This window comes from Macaca thibetana, chromosome 3 (genome assembly GCF_024542745.1).
Source record: "Macaca thibetana thibetana isolate TM-01 chromosome 3, ASM2454274v1, whole genome shotgun sequence".
In the NCBI taxonomy this organism is placed as follows: Eukaryota; Metazoa; Chordata; class Mammalia; order Primates; family Cercopithecidae; genus Macaca; species Macaca thibetana.
Genome location: NC_065580.1, coordinates 75,732,471 through 75,754,665, shown reverse-complemented (window position 1 = coordinate 75,754,665; position 22,195 = coordinate 75,732,471). Strand labels below are relative to the sequence as shown.

Genomic DNA, 22,195 nt, shown 5'->3' with positions numbered 1-22,195 from the left:
CGGTCGGAGGGCCCAGTAGCCCCTGGTATCAGCAGAAGCCAGCAGCTTCCCTGGTGGGGCCACCTGCCCTCAGGTGACGGGCTTGCACACGGCCAAGGTACTTCTGCCCACGCCGCAGAGGCCGCCGCTGCTGGACAGCGCAGCGGGGGTCACGTGTCCCTGTCCCTCCACTGCCCCAGGCCCTGAGCTCTCCCCGGCCGCAGGGCAGAGGCCGCTGGATCACGCGCACCCGGGCGGCCAAGGCTGGGCCCAGCCAATGGGCGGGCAGCATCCGCGTGACCCGCGCCGGCGGGAGGGCGTGGGGAGGCAGGCCAGGCGCGCACGCTGCCGGTCCGTATCGCCGCCCGCGCCGCCGCCGCCGCCGCCGCCAGGACTGGAAGTGAGCCGCCCGGGCCCCGAACGCCAGTCAGCCAGTGAGTGGGTCCCGCAGTCACCGGCAACCAGGACGAATCATGGCGGCCGCCAAGGTAACCATGGGCCCGAGGTCGGGGGGAATGCGCCTGCCGGATCAGCCTTGGGGCGTGAGAGGCTCGGGCGCTCACGTGTCTGGGTTGATGCCACAGGCGGAGCAAAATGGGGTGCCGGGCAGCCGTTCCACCTTGCAGCTGCGGGAGGGAGGGGGCCATTCCTCCCGGGTAGCACAGGCGGCCGGTGCGGAGACCGAGGTCCGACCTCGCAGCGGAAACTTTGCGGGCCGGACACTCCCACTTGGCCCGGGAGGGGAGTTGGTGTCTCACGCGGCTGAGCCAGGGCCGACGAAGAGGAGCGGGCGCGACTGGGGCCTGGTGCACCCTGGGCAGGGAAGCACTAGCGGTCCTCGACCTCCCCAGCGCTCTCCTGCTCCTGACCCCGCTGGTTGTTGACCCGGGCTTCTTCCAGAGACCATAGCCCGGGCTGAAGCCTGATCCTATTACGTTTCAAGGGCTCCGCCCTCCCGCCAGTAGGGAATTCACTTTGACTTCCGTTTTGTAAACTGCCTAGGAGACTTGGCCTGCGCCTTTGTGAATAAAAAGTCCAGGGACTCTCCCCCTCCCCGCTTTCCCATCATTCCCATCTTCCCCCTCCTTCTCTCCATCTGACAACACTTACAGATACCCGCCTCAGAGCATTTGAGAGGCTTCTTTTTGGAAACGATGAAGCAGATTGTCCTGGGAGCCTGTCACTCCTGTGAAGTTGTACTTGAAAGGGATTCTGTGTAATGTGAATCATTCACTAACCCAGAGGAAAGGCAACTCCAACACTTGACCTTTCCTCTTTCACCATTTCTTGAAACCTGGACACCATTTCAGTCTCTTTGGACTGCATTTCAACTTCTCTGGCAGAATACCATATTTAGTCCCAATCACTTGAATCATTTGGAATTTATTGCTTTTAATTTAAGTTCACGAAGGCAGCCCTCTAATCAAGCCTATACAACTTCTTAGCTCATTTTAAGTGCAGTGAACTTAAATATACCTAACATTTCAAACATTTGTCCTTAATCAAAACTCTGTGATAACCCTCAAGAGGAAAACATGGCCAACACATCATATTCCTATTTATTCAAGCAAACTAATCACATTTGCAATGGAAATTGTAAGCAGACAAATATATTTAAATGCTGTTCTATGACTTAAGTCTCTCCAGGCTCCCTAGATCTGTAGGCTTCTTCATGTTGTTAGTCTCTGTGGCCTAAGTGGCTTTTCTCTTTTCTGTAATTACTCTGAGTTTCATCCTTAGGAAAGTACTCTGGGTGCACGGACTTATGTATGTGTGCGTATGAACACACAGGGGTGTGTGTGTATATATATGTATCTATAACTTTTCAGCAGTTTCTCCGAGCATCACTAGGATTCCATTTTGGAAGCTACCTTAACCCTTTCAAGCTCAATAGCCCTTGACCTTTCCTTTGCATTAAATTTGCATGCAACCAAGGTACAAGTCTTGGTATGAATTAATTCCCTAGAGTAGGTGGGACTAGGTACCCATTCTTTACTGTTAGTTTTATATCTGCAGGTGATGTAAATACTTTTACTTTTTTAGGAGATAAGGTAATCGAGGAACATAAATTGAGACATGTGCATAGAAATGGAGTATAAGACTTGAGTAATATTAAGTAAAATAAGTGACCTGGTGCTGTGGCTCATGCTTGTAATCCCAGCACTTTGGGAGGCTGGAGCAGGCGGGTCAGTTAAGGCCAGGAGTTCGAGACCAGTCTGGCCAATGTGGTGAAACCCTGTCTCTACTAAAAACACACAAAAAAGTTAGCTAGGCATGATAGTTGGCACCTGTAATCCCAGTTACTCAGGATGCTGAGGCCGAAGAATCGCTTGAACCCAGGAGGCAGAGATTGCAGTGAGCCGAGATCGTGCCACTGCACTCCGGTCTGGGCAACAGAGTGAGATGCTGTCTCAAAAAAACACCCCCCAAAACAAACAACAACAACAACAAAAAACGTAAAATAAGTGATATGGAAGTTGGTTGAACTCTTTAGTTGTACTTCTACATAATAGTAGAAGTATCACATATCAAGGGCAGTTGATTTTTAGCTAAGTAATGAGTCAGGGAAAATGAAATGTTCATTTTTACTACTTGGGAGCTTGTGTTTTTGTTTATGTCTTCATTTGCACTCACCTCTTTCTGGGATATCTGATAGCTCACATCATATATACTTACTTTGCAATCCAACAAGATATATAAAAATCAAGTCCCAAGTAGATGGGTAAAACAGGATAAAGGGAAAGTAAGACAAAGCCAGGACTAAGGTTAGTGGAAAATTATGTGCTTACTAGAGGTGATTGCATTTTCTCCCAGCCAAAGCAAAGAGGAAATGATCAGTGCGGTCATTTACTTGGGAGAGAAGTCTTCTTATACTGCTCTCTGAGAGCAGTTATTTTTTAAATTTATTTTTGAGATAGAGTCTTGCTCTGTCGCCAGCCTGGAGTGCAGTGGCGTGATCTTGGCTCACTGTAACCTCCGCCTTCTGGGTTCAAGTGATTCTCCTGCCTCAGCCTCCCGAGTATCTGGGACTACAGGCACGTGCCACCACGCCCAGCTAATTCTTGTATTTTTAGTAGGCCAGCATCATGTTGGCCAGGATGGTCTTGGATCTCTTGATCTCATGGTCTGCCTGCCTCGGCCTCTCAAAGTGTGGGGATTACAGGCATTAGCCACCGCGCCTGGCTGAACAGTTTCTTTTGTATGCTGTGAGTGGACTGCATTTGAAACTACCTTGTGACCACAGATATATGTCTGTGGGTTACATGAGGCCATTTCTTATCATGTCCTTTATTATAACTCAATGGCAGTACAGTAAATGTGGCCTTAAAAGGTCCCTCAATGAAGCTGCTGGTCTAACTTATTCCAAGAATGTCCCTCATTGAACTGCCTTTGGGCATCACCTTTATCAGTTGATTCTGTTGGCAGCCTGAGTTAAAGCCTGTGCTCCTTGCTTTTTCCCTGGAATATAGCTATTCCATGTTGCCGGCTGAACACAGAGCCATAGGGGTAGGGTTGACATTCCCTCTTAAAAGTTGAGGAGCCTGGATAGGAGAGGACTTCACCTCAATGGAGTGTTAGGAAATTGGACTGAGACTCTGGAGACTCAGCAATTGTAGGAGAATTCCAACACTCACTACACTCACTGTGACAAATTGTTTGAATATTTAAGCAGATTTGATATTTTCTGGATAGATGTAACCACAACTAGCAGTTAGTTTCCTGATCTCCTCTTTCTTTCTTTGGTCTTTATACTTATTTAAATAAAACTAATTATTCATGACCTTCCCTTAAGTAGTTTTAATGGGGAGATGGAGAATCCCAGCACTTTGGGAGGCAGGTGAATCACCTCAGGTCAGGAGTTTGAGACCAGCCTGGCCAATGTAGCCCATCTCTACTAAAAGTACAAAACAACTAGCCGAGCATGGTGGTGCATGCTTGTAATCTCAGCTACTTGGGAGGCTGAGGTAGGGGAATTTGCTTCAACCTGGGAGGCGAAGGTTGCAGTGAGCTGACATCGCGCCATTGCACTCTAGCCTGGGCGTCAGAGCAAGACTCTGTCTCAAAAAAAAAAAAAAAAAAAAGAAGAAAAAAAAAGTTCTGATAATTAGGACATGATGGAGCTGGGGTTCAAATCCTGCCAGTCTGGCTGCAGCAGCTGTGGCCTCACTCTGTCTACCATGTCTGCCTGGTAGTTCAGGATGGTGGAGAGTAAAGTATATGGGAGAGGTGTGGGAGATGACTTAGGAGGGGCTTAGGTGTCTTAGTGTAAACCAGACTTTTATTTGAGAACTGCCTTACCTACTGTTTATTGCATGCCAGGTACTTTTCCAAGTGCTTTACAAATAGTAACTCAATTAATTTTCTTAATTCTAAGAAGCAGGCGCTTTCTGTTTTTGACTTCAACTTACAGGTAAGAAAACTTTCTGTTTTGACTTCAACTTACAGGTAAGAAAACAACAAGTAAGTGCTACAGCTTTGATTTGAACCTTGCCGATGTGTCTTCAGAGTCTCTGCTCTTAACCTCTGCACTACTCTCCCAGGCCTTACAAAGACTTCCATTTGCGAAGGTGTATGTGTGAGAGTTCTCATGCTGTCGGGTATGGATGTGTATATTTCCTGATCATCCCAGTCCTATTATCTTAGAACACCTTTGTCACTCTGTATATGCTTCATTTCAGTGTATTTCTCATCTCTCCAACCAGATTGCAAATCCCTACAGGACAGGAATTGTCATATACCTTTTATTTAATTGCTTTATTGAGATATAATTCAAGTACTATACAATTTACCCATTTAAAGCATATGATTTATTGGTTTTCAAAATATGCACAGAGTTGTGTAACTGTCACCACTGACATATACCTTTGTAGAAACTTTAATCCAGTTTCCATTACTTATGATTTGGACTATAATATATGTATATACACACACACACACATATATATACACACACACATATATATGTAATATATATTTGGGACAGGGTCTCACTGTCTCACCCACGTGGAAGTACAGTGGTGTGATTATTGCTCACTATAGCCTAGACCTCCTGGATGCAAGAGATCCTCCCACCTCAGCCTCCTGAGGAGCTGGGACCTCAGGCACACACCACCACACCCAGCTAATTAAATTTTTTTTTGTAGAGATGAGGGTCTCGCTATGTTGCCCAGGCTTTGGGCTGTATATTTAACCTCCGTGTTTTCCACGTTTTTCACCCATCATGAAACCCTCTTCAGAGGTTTGTCATTGAGGATAAAACATATTAAGGTTATTAAAGATATTCTTCAAATGGCAAAGTTTTTTCTCCCCTATGGTAAAAACTCTGCTAGGTATTTGGTGATATCATAATAAAGCAAATCAGTTTTTGTGCTCGGAATGGAGGAAAGGAGGTTTGAGTTGTTTTTATGCTGCCATGATGATGGTTATTAAAACAACAAGTGTCTGTGGCTCCACTCTTTGGGTTTTAGGGGTTCTTAACTTGTGGAGCTGGATGGCCTTGGAATTTATGTTAACACAATGATCTTTACTCTTTCCCTCCTCAGTCCCATCCCCTTTTACCAGGAGAGTCCTAGAAATGGAGTCCCAGAAACTTTTGTTATTGGTCCAAATTTCCATGAATGCCTTTACTTTTAGCACTGCTCTAGGCCAGTGATTCCCTGCACATTGAAGTCTTCTGGACTGGTATAAAAAACCGCTGATGCCTGGGTCTCACTCCAGAGATCATGATTGAATTGGACTTGGGTGTGGCCTGAGCCTGGAGATTTTTGAAAGCTTGACAACCACAGTTATTTGGTGCACGTTGCTTCAAGAGACCTGCTGGCTCCTTCTTGGAGTAAGAAAGGAATGCAGTGAGATTAAGTTAAAGTCCCTGGTGTGTCAGTTCAAAGGAGGGGTATGTAGGGGTTTCTCCAAATTTCTCTTCTTTCTTGACAGTTTTGTGTTAGTCCTGCCTGGTGTCTCCTGGGTGGTTAGGCATCAAGTTTATACAGTTTTGTGATAATCCTAGAATACAGATTTTAATCTCAAAATTGATTGAAAGCTCTGTTTGTCTCCTGCAGAGTCTCAGTGGTTTTTTGTGATCAGAGAAGGTGCTGGAGGAGGGAAGCATTACAAAGAGTAAACCTGGTCTCAGAGCCCTCTCTCCTGGGCTAACCTCATCCAGGGCCATGTGGTACCTATGTTCCGTAGCTTAGGTCATACGACTTTACAGCAAATAGATGGTTGGAAAGGTGTCGGGGGAGTTGAAAGATGATGTGTAGTGTAAAAAAGTAAAGGAGCAGGTCTTTTTTAGATATTGTGTTCTTTTAGAAGATTGTCAGAGGAGCTCTGACTCCTCAGTGCTTTGGTCTCTTAGAACTTTAGTCCCAAGACCAGTCTCTGCTTTTGATGAGCTCTTAGAGGGAACCATTCCTCTCTTTGTTCTCTACTATCTGTGAGGATTATCTATGATGGCATTCCTGCTGAGCGCTTCCTCCCCTCTGCTTGGCATTTGCTGCCTCATAAACACCTACAGGTTTCCTCATAAGACTCTGCAGGTTTGCCTTAGGGTGGACCTTGCAACTGAGGAATGTGTGACGCTGAGACATGTGTTGGTTCTGCTGGGGATAAGGGGGATATGCCTTTGTGTAGTGATACAATTCCTTTAGCAAAGTATTTAACAGCTACCGAGCAAAAAAACAGCTACCGAGCAAAAAAACAGCTACATGGCCTGTTTAACCAGACAGACTCTCTAATTGGGTGAAATGAACTAAATTAAATGCCCTTCTCCTAAAAGTCACCAGTAACCTCAGTTCTAAACCTGCCGGCTTGTCCTCATATCTGGCCTCACATGACCCTGTGTCCTACCTTTCCTTTCTCACCATCTGCTTTCATGATGTCGTCTCTCATTATTGGCCTCTAGCCTCTCATATCACCCCTTTGCAGGTGGCGGCGGCTGCTGCTGCTGCTGCTGCTGCTGCTGCTGCTGCTGCTTCTTCCTTCTTCCTTCTTCTTCCTCCTTCGTTCTTTCTCCTCCTCCTTCCTCCTTCCTCCTTCCTCCTCCCTCCTTCTTCCTCCTTCCTTCTTGTTTCTTCTTTCATCTCTTCTTCCTTCCCAGCAAAGATGTGTTTTTATTTTAGTGTTTGGCAGCATGACATATGCATTTAGAATGATAGTACACTTTACCCTAGTCTTCAAAACAGAATGTGCTAGTTTACCAATGAGGAATTTTGGCCAAAAATGTAGTGTTTTTCCCTTCCCTGTACAGGTCAGATATATGTAGGTCCAGCACTAATGCTGCACCTTTTGAGAAGCATTACTTTAGCAAAAATCTAGAAATCTTTCACTTTTTCTGAATCTAACCAAGGGTCTTGCTTTCTTTTTTTTTTAAATTTACATTTTAAAAAATAATTCCAACTTTTATTTTAGATTCTGGAGGTACATGTACAGATTTGTTACCTGAGTATATTGCATGATGCTGAGGCTTGGGGTACAGTTGACCCCCATCACCCAGGTACTGAGCATAGTATCCAATAATTAGTTTTTCAACCCTTGTCCCCCTTCCTCCTCCCTCTAGTAGTCCCCAGTGTCTGTTGTTGCCATCTTTATGTCCATGAGTACCCACTATTTAGCTCACACTTAGAAGTGAGAACATGTGATATTTGGTTTTCTGTTCCTGCATTAATTCACTTAGATGCATCCATGTTGTTGCAAAGGACATGATTTTGTTCTTTTTTATATCTGCAAGGTATTCCGTGGTAGATATATACCACATTTTCTTTATGCAATTCACCATTGATGGGCACCTAGGTTGGTTCCCTGTCTTTGCTATTGTGAATAGTGCTGCACTTTGTGGGCTTCTCTTCATTCTGCTTGGACACCTGGAAGGTTAGTGTCCCCCAAGGCTGTACCTGAGATCGTCTCCTCCCTCCAGTTCCTGCTGCACTACCTGCCCCATTAATGGGGATTGGCTCCTTGATGCTCCTCAGCCTGGGTAGCTGTCTCAAGCTCTGGCCCTGCATTTTTAGCTGTTTAGTTTTAGCTGGAAAACTCAACTTGTCTGTCTCAAAGATATTTCAAACTCTGCTGACCTAGAACTCACCAGTTCTTATAACTGAATCCATCTTTTTGGTCATTCCTGACTTCAGCCTGAAGCTTCACTTTCCTAATAAAGTCTCCAGTTAGTTCAATTAAGTACCTGTCATGGGCAGATAGGAGAGACACCATTGGCCTGAATTGGATGTGGGAAAACAGGTGGATCAGTGAAACCCTTCTACAGCCCTGGAGCATGTATGTCTTATCTTCTCTGTTCAAATTCAGGTCCTCATTATTTTGTAGCTGTACCATTGCTGTAGCTCCCACTGATCCCCTTGCCTTTGATTTCATCCCTGCATCTTTCTCTCCATTCTGTCCAGACTGCCAAAGGACTTTTCTAAGATTGGCTCTTGTTGCCATGATAATAGCAGTACTGTGTTCATGGGTACAGTACTTAGCAGCTTTAAAAAATGCATTCAAGGGCATAAGTGATGATGACTATTTGTCAGTGCCTACACTGTGCTGGGCTTCCAAAAACAAGTAAGCTACTAGATTTGTTTTCAAGAAGCTCAGAGTCTTCAGGGATTAATATAACCAGATAATAGAAAGACCCAAGCTTCATTATTTGATCTTTATAATCATCTACAAGATAGCAGGGAAGGTGTTGATAACCTCATTTGTCAGATAAAGAAACCTAAGGCTCAAAAAGTTTATGCAAATAATAATAATAACGTTAGTTTACATTTATATAACACTCACAGAAGCCAGACACTGTTCCAAGCATTTTACTAATGCAATCTTCATAACATTCCTGTGACATGTAAGTGCTCTTACTTTCATAATACACATCGAGGAACTCATCTGTACAGAGTAGTTAAGTTCTTTGAGGCACAGAGAGATTATGTAACTTGCCCAAGATCACACAGCTTGTAAATAGGAGAGCTATGATTTCAACACAGGCAGCCTGGCTCCAGAGCCCAAGCACATAACCAGTGTGCTACATTGCCCTCTTTAATTTACCTTGCTATGCAGTATGGCTTCTGTTGCCTGCAGAATAAAATTTAAACTCTTAGCCAGCTAAAATCTCCCTGGTCTTGGCTGCATTTTCAATACTTTTAATACTTTCCCAGTATTACCCCAGACTCATTCGATTTTCATATTCTTCACAGCAGTTCGTGAATGGGACATATCAACCTCTGTTCATATTTCTTGCCATAAAGCTATGGCAACAGGGTGGCAGGATAAAAGAGAGCCTGTTTATTTGTTTGTTTAACATAGAGGTCAGTCAGAGACAGAAATGTTTCTTTTCTTTTTTTTAGCCTTTGTTAGAAAGAAATACTTCTTTTCATTTCTCTGTATTTGTTTCTCTGTATTTGTGGGCAGATATATATATATATATATATATATATATAGTCTGAGTTCTTCTCTTCAATTTTCAGAAGGGGTTGTGGTTCTATTTTCCCATTTCTTGAAGCCCCTGTAGGAATGCTAAAACCCATGTCCTAAGATTACAGTTTTTATAGTTGGTTTGTTCTAATCGATATTCAGATGCAGTCCACACATGGCTGGTTGATATGTCTTTTAAATCTTGTTAATCTATAGGTTTTCCTGCCCCCTTTTTGGTTGTTTCATTGCAGTTTATTTGATGAGGGAATTGGGTCATCTTTCCTGTAATTTCCCATAATTTGGACTTTGCTGATTACATCTTTGTGGTGTTGCTTGGACTCAGTATTTCCTGCAAGTGACAGTTTAATCTAAAAGCTTGATCAAGTTAGAGTCTTTTTTGGTTTTGGCTAGAATACTTCCTAGATGGTGCTGAGCGCTTCCCATCACATTGCTGGGTACTTGGTACTGGATACTCACATGAGGAAGCACCTGATTCTTGGTTGTTTCTTGTGATGTTACATTTTGGTCAGTGGTTTCAGATGTTGTCATCTTAAGTCTGCCGGCTTTTTGCATAATAGTTTTAATTAGCTAACTTTAAATATTAACATTTGCTCTTCCTGGTGCATTGAGTTAAAAGTGATTTTCATTATTTAAATACACACTCTTATGTGTATGTATGCATATTAGGTATGTATGTGTGTCTGTATATGAGTATATATCGTAATTGTTATAAAAATAATGGCAATTAAAATTCAATTGGATATTAATTAATGGGTGCAGAGTTTATGTTCGGGATGATGAAATGGGTAATGGTGATAGTTATAGAACGTTGTGAATGTACTTAATGCTGCTGAATTGTATACTTAAAAATGGTTACAATGATAAAGTTTATGGTATGTATATTTTACCACAATTAAGACAAATCAATTGGAAAGGGATTGTAACACATTGAATTAAAAAAATCCAACACAACATAATGAGTGATAATTATTGCTCCCTAAAAGGAGCCAAAGTGAGATGGAGAGTAGACTGATAAAGCTTTCTTTACCGAAGAATGCTAGCTAATAACGGTAGAAGCTATGCTAGAATTAGAAAAAGGAAAAAAAAAATGGACTTTGCCACCTGCAAGTAATAACTGATTCAGGCATGGATTTTCATTGGATGCTGAAGCCTTTCAGTAAAGGACTGTTGGAATTCCCATTGTCTCAATGCTTCTCCTAGTAAATTACTCGCTGTTTACAGAGGGGGAAAAAGTACCTTTATAGTGGAGAAATCTGCTTCAACCAAGTGATCATCAGCAAATGGGATAAACTAGCATTATGTTACTGACTGATATTATGCAATAGGAAGTATACAACATGAACCTAAAAGAGTTCTTGCCAAAAATATTAATCTGAATCTAATCGTGAGGAAATAATTAGACAAATCCAGAATGTAGGACATGCTGCAAGACCTCTGGCTTGACTTCAAAAATGTCAGTGTTATGAATGAAGAAGGCTGGAATAAAGGAGACTCCCAAAGAGACCTGATGACCAAATACAATGCTTGAGCCTGGGTTAAAAACAAGTAAAAGAATTGGAACAGCTGGAATATAGAGACCATATTAAAAGATATTGTATTAGTTTGCTAGGGCTGCCATAACAAAGTATCACAGACTGGATGGCTTAAACAGCAGAAATTTATTTTTTCACAGTTCTAGAAGTTAAAAGTCTGAGATTGAGACCCCAGCAAGGTTGGTTTCTCCTGAGGCCTTCTCTCCTTGGCTTGTAGATGGCTGTCTTCGTGGGGTTTCCTCTGTGTCTGTATCCTAATTTCCTCTTCATATAAGGACGCCAGTCTTATTGGATTAGGGTCCCCTTCATCACCTCATTTTAACTTAATAACCTTTTCAAAGACCCTGTCTTCATATATGGCCAGTCATTGCCCGAGGGGCTGGGGTTGGGACTTTAACATATGAATTAGGTGTGGGGGACACAGTTCAGCCCATAACAGTTATTGAATCATTTAAAAATGGCTTGGGTGAGATAATGATGTCAAGGTTCTGAAGGGAAATGATCTTTGCTGCTGATTTATTTTGTGTTTCCTCCTAGATTTTAAACTCTTGAGGACAAGGACCTTCTCTGGACACAGATATGCCTCAGAGTAACTGTTGCATAGCATTCAGACACTTCTGGTTGAATTGTCCATTTACTTGACATGCGAACACATGGCAAAGTAAAGGGGGAAGGAGATTTTCTGCTGCGTGTGTGTGGTTTGTTGTAAACCTTTTTCTAATAATCCATTTGCTCAATCCCCTCCATCCCCCAACAAAATAATATGATGAGAAGTGTGCATGGGTAATCACCAGGTGAGCACATGATGGAGAATCAGAACGTCAGAACAGACCTTGGCAGGGGTTGTGCTGTCCTGAGGTACATGAATCTCTATGACTACAGAAAGGCTGCTTCTAAAGGAGGCACCTAGAGAAACTCACCCTTTTGATTAAAAAAGCCCAGGTACATTAGAGGGCAAAATTCCCAGCAGGTCCAAACAATGTGTTCCATTGCTGCTGTTTTAGCCCAGCTAGTCTCAGTAGTACCCTAGGTCATCAAGTGGCTTGAAGGACAAGAGGGTGATATCCTGTCTCTCCTTTGACTTTGTTGTGCCCACTGGCAAGGAATTTCATTCACTTCTGAGAATTCACACACTCATTTTATTGCAGGCCGATGTTGATTCTGAGTTTGAGGATGCCACTATCTTTTCATTGCTTTCCAGCTCAGTTCCAGAAGTGAAAGCTCAGTCCTAGATTCTCTTTTTATGGTGGTTCATGGAGATTTCAGTTAATCCATTTGTGGTGTCCAACAGCAACTTGAGAAGAGCCTGGTCTTGACCTTTGCCCAATTTTCTGTTGGTTTATTTGCCTTTTCACATTGATTTGTTCTAAGAGTGCTTTTAAATGAAGAACATTGCCCCTTTGTCCTATCTATTGCAAATTTTATTGTTGTTTTTCTTCTCAGTTGTTGTTTAACTGATTTATATTCACTTTTTAAATTTTTATGTCAAATATTTATCCTTTTTTTCTTTATGGCTTCTGGATTATATGACTTCTGAGTTTGTCATGTTTGAAATCAGCTTCCCTACTTAATATTACATAAGAAACCACCTGTGCATTTTTCTAGAATTTCTAGAATTCTAGAAATTTCTAGAATTTCTAGAATTTTTAGAATTCTCTTTCTCTCCTTTTAAAGATTAACTCTGATCCAGCTCCAGTTCTTTTGGTATAAGATGAAAGGTCGGGAGCCAGTTTAATTTTTGTTGCTTAACCCCAGGAGTTCATTACCCTTCACTAGTGCCACATCATCAGCTAGAGAGACCTGCTAATTCAGCCTGAATCTGCTGGTTCAGCCTTCAGAGGAAATCTGATTAGTTCAGAAAGCCAAGATCACCTCCCCGCAGGGCTCAGGTATCTGCTGCTGCCCCGGTCAGCTAGGCTGCTCTGAATATGAAGAGTAACTGGGAAGCAAGGCGCTGCTAGATTGTCTCAAGTTGTGCTGTTTTCATTCAATTGTTACTCTCTTATTTTTAGCAGATGAGAAAACAAGAGGTCATGCTGCTGGTTAACAATGGAGTCAGATTTTTTTTTTTTTTTTTTTTTTGAGATGGAGTTTCACTCTTGTTGCCCAGGCTAGAGTATAATGGTGTGATCTCGGCTCACCACAACCTCTTGAACCCTGGTTCAAGTGATTCTCCTACCCCAGCCTCCCGAGGAGCTGGGATTGCAGGCATGCGTCATCTCACCTGGCTAATTTTTTGTATTTTTAGTAGAGACGTGGTTTCTCCATGGTGGTCAGGCTGTTCTTGAACTCCTGACCTCAGGTGATCCACCCGCCTCAGCCTCCCAAAGTGCTAGGATTACAGTTGTGAGCTACCGTGCCTGGCCACAGTGGAGTCAGGTTTAAATGTTCCATTGCGAAGCTCATGAAATAGGAAACATTCTATGAGGGGAATCTGGTTGGAGAATTCTGGAGGAAGAGGCATTTGACTTAGTCTTTGAAAGAACAGCATCATTTTTTAAACTTCTCATTGTGGAAATTTCTGAAAAACTGCAAAACTGGAATAGTATAATTAACCCTCATCTCCCTATATGGCCAGTAGTAATCATCAATTTATGGCCTCAATATTGTTTCATTTATACCATGCCCTCTCTCCTCCTTTCATCCCTTTTTTTTTTTTTTTAATTAAATTTTTTTTTTTGGAGACAGGATGTTGCTCTGTCACCCAGGCTGGAGTGCGGTGGCACGATTATGGCTCACTGCAGTCTCAACCTCCTGGGCTCAAACAGTCCTCCCACCTCGGCCTCCTGAGTAGTTGGGACTATAGGCACATGCCACCACACCTGGCTAATTCATCCCCACATGTTTTTCAAAGCAATCTCAGCCATCATATCTGTAAATATTTTATGTCTCTCTAAACAATATTTCTTCAAAGCACAATCACGATATCATTATTACACCTCAAAAAATTATAGTAATTCTTCAATATTTTCAAATATGTATTCTGTACACATTGTACACATTTCCCATATTGTCTTAAATTTTTTAAAATGTTGAATTGTAATGTAAATAAGGTTCATGCATTACAATTGATATGTCTTAATTTTCTTTTTCTTTTTTTTTTTTTTTTCGAATTACAAAGCTACTTTTAATACTTTTAAGCTCCACAGGAATGAAAAAACACTGGGGAGGGCTAACCCCTCACTCCCAGGAGCGGCCCATAGGGAGAGAGGCTACTTGAGGGGAAGGAAGTACAAAACGGACCCACTGCAGACACATGGCAAAGGGAAGCCATCGGTGCTGGGACCTGTGGTCACTACAGGAGGAAACACGAGTGTGGTGGGACTGGCTCCAGGCACACAAGTGAAGGGCAAGAGAGATTGGAGTGAAGCCAGGAAGCTACTTGGGTTCCTCCTTCTTCTCGTTTGCCTTTTTCTGCTTCTGCTGCATGATCTCTGAGTCCCTGGGGGTAGAGATGATGGGGCACTAGGAGGTACCAGAGGGCAAAAAGAACAAAATGCAGGGGGATGAAGGACACAAAGGAGAAGATGGAAGTGGATGGGACTAAGCTCAATGTTTGGCTGCTGTACTCCCACCCTAGGGGAACAAGAGGAAGAGAGCAGAGGCTCTGAAGGCAATCGGCCTCCATGCTACAGTTGCCCAATAGGTCAGAAGCCTGGCCACACAGGCCCAAGGCTCTCTATTCTTATACCAGTAAGAAGGTTGGGAGAAGAGAGGAGAACCGGGAACAGCAAGGAAGGCCAGATCACTGGGCTGTCATAACCATAGCTGTATCTGAAGTGGGAAGCTCCCTGTCCTTGCCCTGAAGGTCAGACCAGAGGATGCTCAGAAATCAGATTCTGTGTCCTAATTTTCTTTCGATCTCTGGATTCTCTGGCCTGCTTAATTCTGTGCTTTCTTTTCCTCTGAAAGACAGTGTCACATAATGGCTGAAATCATGGATTTGCAATCAGATTAGGGCTCTGCCACTTGCTAACTGTGTGACATGGGGAAGTTACTCAACCTCTCTGTGCCTCAGTTTCCTCATCTGTAAAATGGGCATAACTGTGTCTGCTCCTCGGGGCTGTTGAGAGTGTCAGTGAGCTAATGTTTGCAAAGCGTTAGAGTCATGTCAAAAGTTGTGGGCTGTGGAATAGGACCCAGGAGGGCTCACTCAAGTGAGATGATGTGTCGTCTTTGAGATGAGGCTCCAGCTGTGCAGAGAGCCCCTTTCCTTTTCCTTTTTGCTTCCTTCTGGTTCTTGACTGTGCTTCAGTTAGATGGGGTTGATACATAGCAGAACTTTGGACAGGTAAGGCATTATGTAGTAGAAGCAACTTCTTTATTGTCCTTTCATTTTTGACTTTCTCTTCCTCTGTATTTATTAAGTTAGCTCTTCTCTCTCAGAAGCGTTTAACTTTTTATGGCATTATCTGGGCTTCAGCAACTTGTGATCTCCTAAGTAGAGCCTTTCAGCACTTTATAAATATGTCATATACTTTTTATATTCCATTGTTCCCTATCAGGAACATACATCCCAGTCATCAGCACAATCAGTTTTTATTCATTTAAGGAGCAGTAGTAATTTGACACTTGCTAATATGTAACAAATTATATTGGGTGCGGTAATTAAAATTGCAGCTGGTTCCTAATTATACTGTAACCTTGATGTTTAAAAAAATTGAGACTGAGTTCAGCATAAAATACTGGAGAATAATATTCTGCACTAGGCAGTTCTGCCTTCTACTGAGCCATGGGCATTTATGAATCATAATGCCAAATTAAAAAGATTTTATTTTAAATTGGTTACAGTTATAATGTTGTCCAGTGGCTTGATTCTTAAAGGTAGCTTTAAAGTCCCCCTTTTTGCTTGCTAAAGTCTGGGAATATCCTCCAGGTATTATAATTACTGTCTAAATAATCCGAGCTCAGGGGTCATTTCTGGCTGTGTGATCTATTAGTATTCATTTAAGACTCTTTAGTACCTCAGCTTCCTTATTTGAAAAATGGGGATATTACTCACTCTTCCTCTTAAAGAGTTTTAATGATAGAGTATTTAAATGAAATAAGATATAAAGCCATTAGCATAATACCTGGCATAGAGTTAAGGACTCAGTAAAAGTTAGCTGGTCATTGTTATTGCTATAATTAATAATAAATGATCCGGTTCCAAAGACCACCTCTGTGACCCTCAACTTTAGCAGAATTAGGCTATTCTCCTGCCACTCTGCCTTATGATAGCACGTATCATCATACATTTTGTACCAACCACTTGTCGATAAGTCAGCTTTCCCTGCTTGGGGCAGGGTTTCTGATTTATTGGGTGTTTTCTCCTTGGTGCCTGGCGCTGGGCCTGGTACACTGTAGCCTTCCCATAGGTGATTGTGTTGCATGGATGAGCAAGTAGAGCATCACCATCTAAGGCGTGGTTGTTAGCTGGGGGGTGGAGTAGTTTGGCTCCCAAGTAGATTTCTTTTAGCAACCTCTGGAGATGGTTTCTTGGTTGTCGCAGCTTGTTGGGGAAGGGGTTGCTGCTCACATCTAGTGAGTAGAGGTCAGCTTAATAACAATAATAGTAAAATCCAGAACTAATATGTTTCAGGCTCTTTTGGCATAACAGAACCCAGCTAAAACACCACCATTCATTCTTAACTGTTACACTCTGCCTCTTAATATCAGAATTTTAATGATGATGGCTTTATAGTTTATGTTTGTCTACAACAGAGCAGAGTGAAATCTAACATACGTCACAACCTACTGAATCCTTCTGATAAACATCTCTAGTACCTCTGAAATGATTCGCTGGTGTAATTACCCAGTGGGTTAACATTTGTGGTGGCTGATACTTTATAAGTCAACCGTTGAGTGAAAGGAAGTTTTACCAGCTGATTACATAGAAATGTTGTGGTTTGAAGAATGCTTAACAGGGCGTCTTGTCTTTATACTAATTTGTATTTCAGTAACTTTTTAAATAATGACTGCTCTTCATTTATTAGGACTTAGGGAAACTGTAGGATGAAGGATGAGTGACTCAGTGGTTTCAATAAAAAATTATTTTCTTAAGTTTGAGATACCTTTTTCTTCTTCCCAAGTTAATGGTAACTGTGGTTTTAGGAAATTCCAAACTTTCTTTTGCAATTACTGATTGTATCAGTCAGGGCTCACTTGCAGAGAACAGAATCTACTCTAGCTGGTTTAAGCAGAGAGATTTATTACAGGGTATTAAATGGCTTACACAATTTGTTGGGAAGGTGAAGAAACAGACTTGAGGTTGAGCTCTAAAGAATGACATCTAGAGTCTCAAGCAGAGCAGGCCACCAAGACAGCAGTGACCTCCTGTGCAGTCACAATGCTGCCTGCCAAGTGGACAGTGTTTCAGGACCATGTGGCCACTGACAATGGGAGGGCAGGAGGTTGCCACAGGAAAACTAGACACTTCCAGCAATGGTGCTTGCTTGGCAGAAACAGCAGAAGGTACCCCCCAACTCCCAAACCTTTGCCAAATCTCACCTCAGTTTTATCTAATTGACAGCACATGGGCTGCATAGCAGCAAGGGAGTCTGGGAATTGTAGTTTTAGCCTTCTAGTGTCTTTAGTGTGGGAAGATAAAGAAGGAGGGTGGGCTGCAGCTTGTAAGTGGTTAGGTTACACCCAAGAATACTTTTCTTTGGGATTCAGGGCCACCTACTGCACTATTTCCTCAGGTTCAAAAGACTATGCAGGACTGTTTCTCCTTCTGTCTCCCTTTCCTGCTTGTCACTGCATGCTTATTTACACCCACCCACACACCCAGAAGCTTGCTTTTGATGAACTACCTCTTTGAGTTTGTATTTCTTATCTAAGGCAAATATTTACTTTATGATGGTAGAATTTTCAGTGTAAGTCTGTGCTTGTCTTGACTTTGAGATGTTTCAGGTTTGGGAAGGTGACTGGCGAAATGTTGCCGAGGAAGGGCTGTGCTGTACCGTTGGTGACGTAGCAGCTGCGGTTGGGCCTTGGGTTCTAATGCAATTGTTCTCAGCCCACCCACGCATCGTAATTTCTTGAGGGAGCTCTAAAGATACCCATTCTAGAAATTCTCATTTGATTGACCTTTGGTATGGTTTGGGTTTTGTGAAACCTAAAAGTGCCTCAGGGGACTTGAATATGCAGCAAGGGCTGAGAACCTAAGTCTTATTATTAGTACATTAAAATTGGACATTATCTAAAGCTGTGGTTCTTAAACTTTGACTGCATCAGGGTCACCTGGAGGGCTTGTTAAACCATAGGGGATTGCTGGACCTCACCCAGTTTCTGATTCTGTGGGTCTGGGATGGGCATGATAATTTGTATTTTTAAAAGTTCCCAGGTGATGCTCATGGTCTCCACACTTTGAGAACCATTGATCTGAAGAGAGTTCCCTATTTTTATTGTAAATGTCAGATTTTTACTGATCTGAAAGACTTTATTCTGTATTCAGCACTTCCGGAGCATCTGCTTGGTTTCCTGATCTCTGCCAGAGCTGGGGATGATCTGAGGAGTAAGGTACCCTCACAGAGATGGAGGTCTCACATCTCTAGAGCTTCCCAGTGTAAGAGGAGAGCTTTTCTTTTCTTTGCATTTCATTTTTCAAATTAGCATTTCTTATTTTCATGTAGATTTTCGTATATTCTTCCCCACCATCCTCTGTTAGATCTGACAACTATTTTGAGTACACCATTCTGTACCACTGTGATTTGTTAAAGTAATGAGCCTGCAACTGTAGCTTGATTCCATTGTAAGAAAGTCTGTTTAAAAAATATTCCTACAGGTAGGAATATCTTTTCTGGTGACCCCCTACCTATGGCTGCTCTAACTCATATTAGAATGAGAGTGAATTCATTTATCCTGAAAGATAACTTTCTTATTCTTCTTGCCATGTTCTCCCCCACTCCCTGCCTTTTTAAAAACACCAGTTCTTGAAATTTTGTTATTGTTTTTATTTCTAGGATGTACTTAGCTAGTATATGTTTTGCAAACGCTATTGATGACTTACACAATTATAACCAGTGTTTTATCTTGTCAAAAAGTTTTACATATTCAGTGATTCTCAAATTTTGTTCTTGTGGAGCATAGACTCATTGAATCGACCTGAAATTTCCATACTAAAGTTAAATAATGATAGACTTTTCCCAGTTTATGGAAGAAACTATGCATAGAGTTTTTCTGTTCCAACATTGCCCCTTTCTGGGCCAGGCATGGTGGCTTATGCTTGTAAACCCAGCACTTTGGGAGGCCAAGATGGGAGGATCACTTGAGGCCAGGAGTTTGAGACTAGCTTGAGCAACACGGGAAGACTCTGTTTCTACAAAAAAAATTGAAAAAAATTAGTGGGGCCTGGTGACACATGCCTATAGCCTCAGCTACTCAGGAGGCTGAGGTAGGAGGATTGCTTGAGCCCAGGAATGTGAGGCTGCAGTGAGCCATGACCACACCACTGTACTCCAGCCTGAGTGACACAGTGAGACCCCTAACTAAAAAAAAAACAAAACAAACAAACCACCAAAACCCTCTCTTTTTCCCTTAAATTTGGAATCAGGGTAAAATGTTATCAAATTTCAACAAAATTCTTTATCCTGTTGATATAAGTGGCAAATAATATTTCATAGTAATTTGTAAAGGACCCCTTTCTTCTTAGTCATTTACTCTATATGCTTGAAAACCAGTTACTTGATTTAAAATTCTTGATATAAAAATATTGTTTTAATGTTGGAATCTATTCTTACAAATGCAGATTCAGAAGAAGAATGATAAAGAAAATCAGGCAGTTTTCTTTACTGATTCTTTGGGTCTGGGATGAGCATGATAATTCGTGTTTTTAAAAGTTCCCAGGTGATGCTGATGGTCTCCACACCATAGCTGTAAATATTTACCTGCTGTTAATATATGAGAAAAAAATGTAACAGTGAAAGTAAGCCTTCTGGAAACAATCTAAAGTTTGATGACTCTTCTAAACCCCAAGAATGAACTGAGTCTAATAATTCCAGGCTTCTAAAGCCCAAGAATGAACTTAGTCTAATAATTCCAAGCTTATGTGATACAAAGTATGCATGCTGAGCAGCTGTTCTGAATTGACTTTAAAAGGGTGGCTACATTTCTGTGGCTTCCTTTTTCCAGCTCATAGAACTTCCTGGGAATTGGTTTTGCTACCAGGTAGAATTCATTGAAATACACCTTCAGAAAACTAGTACATCTCACTGTAACTTTGCATTGTCTTCAATTAAGTTGTGTAAGTGTTCTTCATTCATAGCAAATGACGCTTAAACAAGAAGATAGGAATGGGAGATAGTAGTATAAATGGAAATTCCAAACAGCCACACAGCATTTGACTGGTGAATAATAGATGGAATTACTGTAGAGATGAGGCCCAGGAGGCTGGTAGTAATTTTTCGGAATCCGTCCCCTGTTGAACCATACTTATCTATCCTTAAATAGACTGTAGCAGGACCTGATACAAATTTAGTGGGCCTCAGAGAAATCTTGTAGTGATCATTAACGATTTGCTGTACCTGGAACTCTGGGTTGGCGGCAGGGTAGCTGAGACGATGATGAGTTAGGATGGCCGCAATGTTTATTTAGTGGTTTGGTGAGTGTGTTTGAAGATCTGTGAGTTTCTTTCTCTTCTCTTTTGCTAATTTCTCCCTTCCAAATTATGAGCCAGTTTACCTACCCATCATTTAGATTTATTAAGGCATAAACATGGTAGAATATAAACATCTTTGGATAAATAATACAAATAGTAATAGATACCATTTATGAGCACTTTAACTGTGTGTCTTTGGTGCTAAGCACTTTATGTAATTTTTTTTTTTTGAGACGGAGTCTCGCTCTGTCACCCAGGCTGGAGTACAGTGCCCGGATCTCAGCTCACTGCAAGCTCTGTCTCCCAGGTTTATGCCATTCTCCTGCCTCAGCCTCCCGAGTAGCTGGGACTACAGGCGCCCGCCACCTCGCCCGGCTAGTTTTTTTGTATTTTGTAGTAGAGACGGGGTTTCACCGTGTTAGCCAGGATGGTCTCGATCTCCTGACCTCGTGATCCGCCCATCTCGGCCTCCCAAAGTGCTGAGATTACAGGCTTGAGCCACCGCGCCCGGCCACACTTTATGTAATTATCTCATATTAGTCTTCTGGCTGTCTAGGACTCCCCCTTTTTATAAATGAGGAAGGTTAGGCTGAGAGGTCAGGGCCTCCAGGTCACATAGCCAGTGAGTTTATGAGGTTGGTCCTGCTCCCTATTTGAGGATGATCTGACACTAAGGCCATGTTCTTTTTTTTTTTTAAATGAAGATGGGGTGTTACTATCTTGCCCAGGCTGGTCTCAAACTCCTGGGCTCAAGTGATCCTCCCACCTTGGCCTCCCAAAGTGCTGGGATTATAGGTATGAGCCACCATTCCTGTAAGATCATGTCCTTAATCACAGCATTGGACAGACACTACACACTGTTAGGAGAAATTGGGAGAGTTTCGATTTTTAGGCTTATACTATATAGCAGTCATGTACCACATAAGGATGTTTTTGTCAATGAAGGACTGCATATATGGATGGTGTTCCCATAAATTATAATGGAGCTGCCCTGTACAGGTGTTCCACTTTTTATCTTTTAAAACTATATTTTTACCATACCTTTTCTGTGTTTAGATATACATTGTTTTACAGGTGCCTGCAGTACTCAGTATAGTAACATGCTGTATAGATTTATAGCCTAGGAGAGCAATAGGCTATCTCATTTGCCTAGGTATGTAGTAGGCTACACCATCAAGATTTGTATAAGTACACTGTAGGATGTTCACACAATGATGAAATCACTTAACAATGCATTTTTCAGAATGTTTCCCTGTTGTTAAGCAATGCATGACTGTATTATATTGCCAGTTAATGCAAGTTATCATCACTTTGAAGCTGCCTGTAATGTGGGTCAGTAGTAAGGCCACTACGGTATGAGATGGAATATTTGGGATCTGATCTCAGCTCAGAAAACATTTAGAAATGTCAGATAGGCACTTAATCTGACTTTTCTGGGGAAATAATGGATGCTTTCTGAGCTTTGGTTTCTTCTTCTGTAAAATTAGAGCAGTAATATCCATCCTATCTGACTCTGATTTGCAGCGAGAATCCAATGAGATAATAGTCATACTTGGCAACATGTCTTACAAGTGTTGGGTCATTCTCTGGCTTTGTTTTGATTTGTGTTCTCTGCCCTAGACCCTGAGAGGGTTACAAAGTGAACACCTTTTTTCCCCCTTTGAGGTGTAGTTCTGATGGGGAG

At 42.1% G+C, this 22,195-nt stretch overlaps 1 protein-coding gene across 2 annotated transcripts in view; it reads left to right on the top strand.

Annotated features, from left to right (window-relative positions):
- The first annotated feature begins 255 nt into the window (after positions 1–255).
- Positions 256–22,195, top strand: part of SLC25A13 (solute carrier family 25 member 13) — a 200,205-nt gene continuing 178,265 nt past the window's right edge. Inside the window, exons 1-2 of one of the 2 annotated variants that reach the window (XM_050782912.1) lie at positions 291–467; positions 4,521–4,577. Coding sequence is in view for 1 of the 2 variants with exons in the window: in XM_050782911.1 (XP_050638868.1) it covers positions 453–467 (15 nt within the window). In the remaining variant the exon portion in view is untranslated. Of the gene's footprint in view, positions 468–4,520; positions 4,578–22,195 lie in introns of both variants that reach the window. The other variant, XM_050782911.1, reaches the window with a different exon arrangement.